Genomic DNA, 10,000 nt, shown 5'->3' with positions numbered 1-10,000 from the left:
TTGACTGCTCCAGAAGCCCTCTTCTTCTCACACAGGGAACATTTGACTCAGATGGATTGGCTGGATGGACGTCTCATCAATCTCACTTAAAGTATGGAGTTTCTGGAGCCGCCAGGTAGGGGGCTACTTTCTGTTGAACTATTCAGTAACTTATTTGCTGTCTTGATTTGTCTTGTGTTGCACTTGCTTGATGTTTGACTGCGTTAGGAAAGTTGTTGGCAAGCTATCACAATAACATTACAAAGAAGCCGACGCGAGAGGACTTATTACTAGCATCAATGTCCAAGCGTGTTATAACAAGCTTGCTAACATCGCTAACGAGATGTCTTGCTAGTGGCCAAACTTAGCGAAACCTGTTGAAATTAGCTTACTTTGTTTATGACAAACTAGCGAGTCAACAACTTTCCTAACGCAGTCAAACATCAAGTAAGTGCAACTCAAGACAAAGCAAGACAGCAAATAAGTTACTGAATAGTCCAGCAGAAAATAGCCCCCTACCTGGCGGCTCCAGAAACTGTATAGTGTTACTTTAACCTTTGTGTACCTGTGTGTGTGTGTGTGTGTTGAGATACAGAACTCCTACTCCAGAATAGTTTTTTGCTTAGTTTCACTTTAATCCCATACAAAATGTGTGTGTGTGTGTGTGTGTGGGGGGGGGGTTGAATTGTGTTTCAGCGAAAGTCCCCCGCAGTTGCGACGCCCATGTGTAGATGTAATGTTATCTGCTATCCTTTGTTAACTACTTGCTGATCTTTCAGAACCAGCGAAGAGAGCAGCCGGACCCTGCACGGTTCTGGGGCTGGACCCAGGCTAGATGGACTCCGGTGTCAGTCTCTATCCTAGCACTCTGGGTCACTGATCACTCTTACTGGCTTTTGGATCAGTACCAGCTCAAACAGCACCGGACTCTGATCACTCTTACTGGCTTTTGGATCAGTACCAGCTCAAACAGCACGGGACTCTGGGTCGGACTCGGCCCCCGGGGGGTTAGGCGCAGGCCCGCCCCAGATCAGGACTGGACGGTGTCCCCTCGTCGGCCCCCTGTGTGTGTGCGCGAGTCGCCGAGGTCAGCGGGGACAGAAATCCCCCTGTACATGAAAGAGGTGCGGAGGAAGTGGAGATGCCGAGGCCCGGCACTTCTCCCCATTGTGTGCGGTCGGGGGGGGGGGCAGGAAGAGCACACTCACGCAAACCAACAGGAAACGGCAGCAATTAATCACAGTCCACTCGGGCCTTACCAAATCACAGACCAGCTTTAATTAAATACTGCAAAGAAAGAAGAGAAAACAACTCCAAGGGGGACGTATCAAGAACATAGGATTTGTTCTCCGTTGTTTTTTGTTTTTTTTCATCCATCCTGAATTCAATTGCATTTTAATCATCAGATTAACCACAGCATTACATTTCCATCACTCTCTCTCTCACGCCTTCTCCCTCATTCACACGTTTTCTCAACAATAAAGTGCATTCATTTACTCCTTCTTCTGATGATAATCTGATACACTCTCTTTTTTTCTGTACAACAAAATGAAAGTCCATTCCTTGGCCCCACCAACATGAAGTGGGACTTACACACACATACACATACAGATATCCTCCAGTAGTCAGTAGCTACAGGGGCAGTTCCCCTCCCTCTTCTGAACTGGTTGAAACTGCAATGCCAGCTGGGAAATGTATTCTTTTGATGAAAGTGTTTAGGATTAAGACAGCAAATGATTTACTGGTTGAGTTTTTGTTGAGCACGCTGCGCTGACATGTTTTTCCGATCCGGTTTTCTGGTTGATGTGCTCTGATAATGCCTGTCCAAGTAGGCTTGTGTGGGTGACACCAGGTATTGAAAAATTGCAAAGTTCAATCTCCATTTTTAATAGGACCAACGAACCTGTCCACACTAAACTACAAAAAACACAACTGTTATCAGTCATTTAAAGGATGCAAGTGCTTCTGTCTTTTAGTGGGTGGACTGGAAATTGAACTAATGATTTGTTCCATTAGATGAAGCGGTAAAAAATCAGTATTATGGACAGCCATTTTGTTTTTCTTCTTTTGTTGTACAGACTGGCGTCCATGGCAACACTCAGCCTCCCTGCTGTCTGAGTGATGTACTGTCGCCAGTGGATAAGGCCCTTCTTCTGACAGAGGAACGAGGACAAGGCCACACGAAGAGCTGTTTGCACACGCACGCACACACACACACACACACACACACACACACACACACACACACACACACACATACACACACACACACACACACACATAGACCCACTCTCTCTCTCTGTTACACACACACACATCATAATACATTCAATGAACCCTGTTTTAAACCTCTTTTGGGACAAGCTCTCACACACTCCTTCATGCACAGTTCTGTGAACCTATGTGCATGACTGTATGTGCATGACTGTATGTGCATGGCTCCAGCACAGTCTACTGTTTCAGCCCTCCAATACTACAGCACACTCTCTGGGGGGCTCGGCTGGAAAAGTGCAACAGGCTCCAAATGTGCACACAGTCACTAATATTCACTTTTTAGGTCCTTGAAAATGTAAAGGGACATTGTCCTAGGTGTCCATTCTCCAGCTGTTATTGTTCTGTTGTTCGGTTTATCCTTCAGGACTGGCCCCTGTCTGCTCAAGGCTGGTGGTGCTCACCTGGTACCTGTTGATAGGCTGTGTGGGTGTGTGTCACAAACAGGATATGACATGTTATAGGCTGGTGGTGTCACTTCCTGTAGAGCCTTGAGCCAAGCAGAGGATCCGGCTACAGAAACATGCGTGAGGAGAATCACTTCCTGTGTGAGGAGAATCACTTCCTGTGTGTGTCTGTGTTAATGAGTCTACTGCAGAGATCTGAGGGGTGAGAAGCTAGCTGCTAAATATGAGTGTGCACTTCTGGAGCAAAGCTGATGTCTGATTTCTTTTTACACACAACCAAGGATTACTGAGAGCATCGTAAAAAAAAAAAAAAGAAAGTCTCTTGTTTCTGTAGATGATAACCTCTTGACCTTCCAAAGGCAAACAGTCTCCATCCACTTCAGCCAGGGATCTCCAGAGATTCTATCCTTTTTCTCTCTCCCTCTCTCCCTCTCTTCCCCATACTCCTCTGTTTCTCCCACCATGCAACTGCTTCCTGCTTTTTCCCTCTTCTCCACAGATGCAGGCATCCAATCAGCTGGAAGAAGAGTCTCCTCTAGCCAATCATATGTCAAAGATGAGTTCTGGGCGGGGCTGAGAGGATGGAGAGAAGGCATGTCCTTTTCTGTGGGATTCTTTCTGGCCCATCCCCTTCAAACATTTTGTCCAATAGCAGCAGGGGAAGGCACTTCTACAGAAATCCCACCAATGACGTCTTCCCAAAGTTAGGATTTGCTTTGAGTGACAGGCACTTTGACACCTTTCTCTCCCGTTGCTATGGAGAAGAAACAGAACTTAATTATCTCAAGAGCTCTGGCTACAAGGTAAATAGCACCACCATCCTTTCTTACAAACCTACACAGATTAACACACACACACACACTCCTACCAACATACGTAGATGCACACTCACACTGACACTCACACACTTACACACTCAGACACTCACTCTCTCTCTCTCTCACACACACACACACACACACACACACACACACAGACACACACACACACACACACACACACACACACAAACCCACACACTCACTCACTCACTCACTCACCCAATCGGTACTTCTCCTTGGCTTCTGTTCGCTCCTTTGCGTCGAAGTACCACACAGTAATGGCATACCTGAGAGAAACAAGAGACAGAGTCAGACAGTGTTAATCTCCTCAGTCTCTCGCTCTCTGATACACACACACACAAGCAGGCGCGCATACACACACAAGCAGGCGCGCATACACACACACACACACACACACACACACACACACACAAGCAAGCAGGCGCGCATACACACACACACACACACAAGCAGGCGCGCATACACACACACACACACACAAGCAGGCGCGCATACACACACTCACGTAGGCACGCATACACACACACAAGCAGGCGCGCATACACACACACACGCAAGCAAGCAGGCGCGCATACATACACACACACAAGCAAGCAGGCAGGCACGCATACACACACACACACACACACACACACACACACACACATGTAGGCACGTATACACACACCCACACACACTCAGGAAAAACGTACTTCCTGTCTCCCCCACACATTCACTCTCACACACACACATACACACTTCTGCAGAAAACATCTCGGCAAGCTACCTGACATAAATAAATACACCTTTAATCTTCCTGTCTTTCATAAAAGAGAATGAATGATACTTAAAGAAACCGGAAACACTATAGATGCCCAAGACTCACACTGCTTTGTGTACTGTGTGTGTATCCAAAATGTATGAAGTGTGAGTTGAGTGTGTCTTCAGTCTTAAATGTCTGTGGTAGGTGTGTGTGTGTGTGTGTGCAGAGTGTGTGTGTGTGTGTGTGTGTGTGTGTGTGTGGGTGTGGGTGTGTGTGTGCATGTGTGTGGTGTGAGTTGACCGAGGCTCTAAGGTCACAGTGCCTCTGCAAGATGTAGGGGAAAGTTTATGAGTGTGTGTGTGTGTGTGTGTGTGTTTGTGTGTGTGTGTGTGGTCATATTGCCTCAGCAAGATTCAGGGGAAAGTTCATGTGTGAGTGTTTGTGTGTGTGTGTGTGGTTGAACTGACTCACCGTGTAGCAAAGGCCGGCTTGACCTCGTGAGGGTTTCGGCGGTCGGACCAGAAGATGAGCAGACGGTCGAATAAGGGCTCGATGTTGGCCATCACATTACGGCCTTCAGGGTATATCTGCAGGATGCCCCCGTGAACCTGCACACACACACACACACACACACACACACACACACACACACACACACACACACACACACACACAAACACACACACACACACACACACACACGCAAAGAAACAATCACACACATTTATGCATTCATTCATTACACATAACCATTGCAATAGCATTACATAGTGATTAAGGCACATTTAATGCAGCACAAATAGCTCAAATAAATCATAAATAAAAACTGATTTTAGTGTACAATATATCCATATATCTATATCTAAATGAGAAACTACTCAGCAAGATTCAGACAGTTAAGGACGTTAATTTAAATGAGTTCATGTGTTGTTTGGGTTTATATTTGGTTAATATAATTCAGTTTGTGTAAGTGTCAGTGCTCGATTATAATCCTTTATTCTTTTTGTCGAATTCAGTCAAAACCTCCTCACGTCCCTCTGGGTGTCCACCAACACTCTGGTTTCTATGAGGTAACCTCTAACCTCTAACTGTCTGAGTCCAAAACACTTTGGTTTCTATGAGGTAACCTGTAACCTCTAACTGTCTGGGTCAAAAACACTCTGGTTTCTATAAGGTAACCTTTAACTGTGAGTCAAAAACACTTTGGTTTCTATGAGGTAACCTTTAACCTCTAACTGTCTGAGTCCAAAACACTTTGGTTTCTATGAGGTTACCTCTAACCTCTAACTGTCTGAGTCAAAAACACTTTGGTTTCTATGAGGTTACCTTTAACCTCTAACTGCCTGAGTCCAAAACACTTTGGTTTCTATGAGGTAACCTCTAACTGTCTGAGTCAAAAACACTTTGGTTTCTATGAGGTAACCTCTAACCTCTAACTGTCTGAGTCAAAAACACTGTGGTTTCTATGAGGTAACCTTTAACTGTCTGAGTCAAAAACACTCTGGTTTCTATGAGGTAACCTCTAATTGTCTGAGTCCAAAACACTTTGGTTTCTATGAGGTAACCTCTAACCTCTAACTGTCTGTCAAAAACACTCTGGTTTCTATGAGGTAACCTCTAACTGTCTGAGTCCAAAACACCCTGGTTTCTATGAGGTAACCTCTAAGTGTCTGTGAGCGCGTGCGTGGGTCTGGAGAGGAGGCTGGCCTTACTTTGACATTCCAGTCCTTGTTGAGATAGTAGATGCAGGTGATGCAGCGGCCGTCGCCGTGTGGGTTGTCCACGTGCCGAACGTATCCCGTGCCGTTTCCAGGGTAACAGGCCACCATAGCCTGCAGTGACAGAAGGATGTTGTGTTATTATCGCCCTGATCCTCAGACTGGTTCCTGTCTCACTGCCGCTGTATGTGTGTGTGTGTGTGTGTGTGTGTGTGTGTGTGCCCAGCAGGAGGGACGCCAGGAGTGAGGTATCTTTGGGGGGGGGGGGTACTGAGTAAAGGGGGGGGGGTACTGTGCTAGGGTTAGAAGGGTAAGGTGAAGTTTGTGGGCTGCTGTAAGAGGAATCAAATCGAATGGAGAATGGAGGTCATATGGAGAATGTGGGAGTGGGTATGGGGAGGGTATAGGGCAAACAGGGCAATAGAATGTTGCGGTGTCTGTGGAGGTGGGTGCCTGGGTACGGGCGGTCATATGTTACAGTGGTTACGGGTGTTTATGGGGGTTGGGGGTACTGCTTTCAGTTTCCCTAGCCTGAGGTCTATGGCAAGTATTTAGCAGTGGAACCAGGACTGTAGCTTCCTATTTGCAGATCATACATGAGTACACATACACGATTGCACTCACCTGACACACACAAACACACACACACACAGGGCCACATACACACACAAAAATATGTAGAAAGACACAGAAAAGCACACATTAACCCACAAACATGCGCATACACACAAATACATATATAGGTATGTATAAACCTACAGACACACACACACACACACACACACACACAGAAACACGCAGACACGCACGCAAGCTTGTCATGTTTCTAAAAATGGCAGGCCGGCCCTTTAAGCCATGCCCGGGCACCGCAGCCAAGGCCCTGAGCATTCCACAAACTGCTGCGTCATCCCTGGGCAGAGTCACCTCTCGGCCAATCAGCACACTGGGTCTAGATGCACAGCACCCCTGCAGCCCCGCCCACACTGAGTATGTGCGCCTCAGGTTTAACCCCTGGAGTGCCAGAGGTCAGCCGAGACATTCCACACCTCTAGAACACTGACGTGCGAGGAACAGAGAGGTGACCGAGGGGGAAGGAAAGAGAGAAAGAGAGAGAGGGAAAGAGAGAGTTATAAAGAGATAGAGAGAGAGAGAAAGAGAGAAAGCGAAAGAGAGAGAGGGAGGGAAAGCGAAAGATGGAAAGAGATAGAGATATAGAGAGAGACAAACAGAGAAAGTGAAAGAGAGAGAGGGAGGGAATGAGACGGAGGGAAAGAGAGAGCAAGAGAGAAAGAGAGTGTGTGTGAGGGGGATAAAGAGAGGGAGAAAGGGAGTTGAGGTGAAGAGATAGAGAAAGAGGGAGAAAAAGAGGGCAGGATGGCAGGTAAAGAAGAAAAAAGGGGAACAGAGAAGGAGAGGGACAGAGAGAGAGAAAGAACATGACATAGAGAGCGAATAGAGAGAGAGTGAATAATAAAAAGAGAGAGGAGAAAGAACAAGAGAGAGAGTGATAGAGAAGGACAGAGAGAGACAGAGACATTAGTCTGATGTGTTGCTACGCTCGCTGGCAAAGGAGCTCAATGGAGGCGGCATAGAGCACAGGCACGCGTGGTGTCAAATCTGCCTACTCAGAATACAAGCTGTGCATACACACACAGATACACACATACACACACACACACAGACACACACCACACACACACACATATACACACACAGACGCACACCACACACACACACACACAGACGCACACATACACACACACACAGACGCACACCACACACATACACACACACACACACACAGACGCACACCATGTAGCGATCCAACCAGCAGCAGAGAGCAGTAACCAGCAGTTTCAGTTCACACACACACACACATATTATATACATATATATCTTATCAAACAAGATCAAGGTCGCAGGTTGAGATGGAATTAATTTGTAGCCACTAGTCCTGATAGCTTGACCTTAAGCACACAACCACTCACACACAACACACACACACACACACACACACACACACACACACACACACACACACACACACACACAACCACTGGCACAACACCACTCCGCTGGTCTCACTCTGGTCTGACTCATTCTAGAGCACACCCAGAGCCCAAAGGTGAAACAGAGAACAGACTGAAGCCCTACCGACACACACACACACACACACATGCAGAGACACACACACACACACACACACACACACACACACACACACACACACACACACACACACACCTATACACCCACACTGCTTCTAGAGGAATCTGTTACTTTGGATGGGAACTTCACATATGCCCAACACATCAAGTCAAGTCACACACACACACACACACACACACACACACTGTTGCTGGTCACACATACACACACAGAAACAAAGACTCTATGTGTCTGAGTGCCAGGTACTGACCACGACAGCACAACAGAACTTTAGTGTGAGGGACCGGTATCTTATTTCCTTAAATCATCACTTTCAGGCATTATTGTACAGTCCTTGGGTGTTTTCCAAGATGCTTATAGATGCAATTCTATACACATATCATATTATTCTGACCCTACATATGCTCTCTAGATAGCTATAACATACTGTAGGAGCCATTGAAAACAGCCAGGTCAAGTATGAAAGGCTGAAAAAAAAAAAAGCTTCTTCGGAGAGAGTTCTTGTGACCTTTCCCTTTATTTAGCGCCCAGAGGGAAAGTACCAGTCCCTCTTGTGTGGCTTTCAATACTGGCCACTGACTCTGCAGAACGCTCTCACACTCACACACACACACACACACACACACACACACACACACGCACACACACACACACACACACACACACACACACACACACACTGGCCACTGACTCTGCAGAACGCTCTCACACTCACACACACACACACACACACACACACTGGCCACTGACTCTGCAGAACGCTCTCACACACACACACGCACACACACACACACACACACACACACACACACACACACTGGCTACTGACTCTGCAGAACGCTCTCACACTCACACACACACACACACACACACACACAGATGAACACGCACACGCACACACACACACGCACACACACACACACACACACTCACTCATACACACACACACACACACACACTGGCTACTGACTCTGCAGAACACTCTCACACACACACACACACACACACACACACACACACACACTGGCCACTGACTCTGCAGAACGCTCTCACACTCACACACACACGAGGGCCAAGCTGGAGAGGAAGCTAACGAGAGGAAGAAAAGAATAGCTGAAGACTCCATTTCACTCGTAGTGTGAATAAAACCCAACCCCTAACCCTAACCTTAACCATATATTGTAGTTAACAGAGTTTCAACAGACAGTTTGTTTATAATCTGAGCATCTGTAGATAGTCTGTAGGGAACCATCCAAAGAAAGTGTGACCAAAGGTTTAATTTACTCGCTCACTGATGAAATTGAACTAATAACGGCTAACCGTCTAACTATTCAGATGAACAGCTAGCCAAGAGGACAGTTAGCCAAGAGGACAGTTAGCCAAGAGGACAGTTAGTCAAGAGGACAGTTAGCCAAGGGACTGACTCTAACATGGCACTGGCGTCCAACAGATCCGAACTGGCTGACCCCCAGCCCCATTGGCCACTCATTAGAGAGAGAACAGTGATCACAACACGGCCGACAGCAGGTCCGGCACAAGGGCTGCATTCCGCTAGCGCAAGTCTCTGGTCGTCACGGTAATTAACATTTGACCTCTCTTCAGCAGTCAGTGCCAGGCTGCTTCCCTTGTGTCCCCTCTAAGGGCCTCCAGGACAGGGGAATCCAGGGTGGGGGGGCTCCAGGGTGTGGTGGTGGGGGGGGGGGGGGGGGGGCAGGAAGAGCAGCAGCCCAGGAGAAGGGGCCCTGCTGGGGATGCTGCTGCTAAGGCTGGGTGGTATGATCTTACCATCACTTCAGATTTAACTGTCACGCTATCATTCTTTTACTTTCTTTGAATGGCACAATGTGTGTGTGTGTGTGTGTGTATGTGTGT

The 10,000-nt window shown here is 47.1% G+C and overlaps 1 protein-coding gene across 2 annotated transcripts in view; it reads right to left on the bottom strand.

The window, feature by feature from the left end:
• Positions 1–1,234: 1,234 nt before the first annotated feature.
• The window catches only part of egln2 (egl-9 family hypoxia-inducible factor 2), a 26,844-nt gene continuing 18,078 nt past the window's right edge, over positions 1,235–10,000 (bottom strand). For both annotated transcript variants that reach the window (XM_012828999.3, XM_031573964.2), the window contains exons 3-6: positions 5,954–6,073; positions 4,713–4,849; positions 3,698–3,765; positions 1,235–3,411 (exon numbers count right to left, since the gene is read on the bottom strand). In XM_012828999.3, coding sequence (XP_012684453.2) covers positions 3,362–3,411; positions 3,698–3,765; positions 4,713–4,849; positions 5,954–6,073 — 375 coding nt within the window. In that variant the 3' untranslated portion in view covers positions 1,235–3,361. The remainder of the gene's footprint in view (positions 3,412–3,697; positions 3,766–4,712; positions 4,850–5,953; positions 6,074–10,000) is intronic.

This window comes from Clupea harengus, chromosome 9 (assembly GCF_900700415.2).
Source record: "Clupea harengus chromosome 9, Ch_v2.0.2, whole genome shotgun sequence".
NCBI classification, from domain to species: Eukaryota; Metazoa; Chordata; class Actinopteri; order Clupeiformes; family Clupeidae; genus Clupea; species Clupea harengus.
This window is presented reverse-complemented; position numbering and strand designations above follow the sequence as displayed.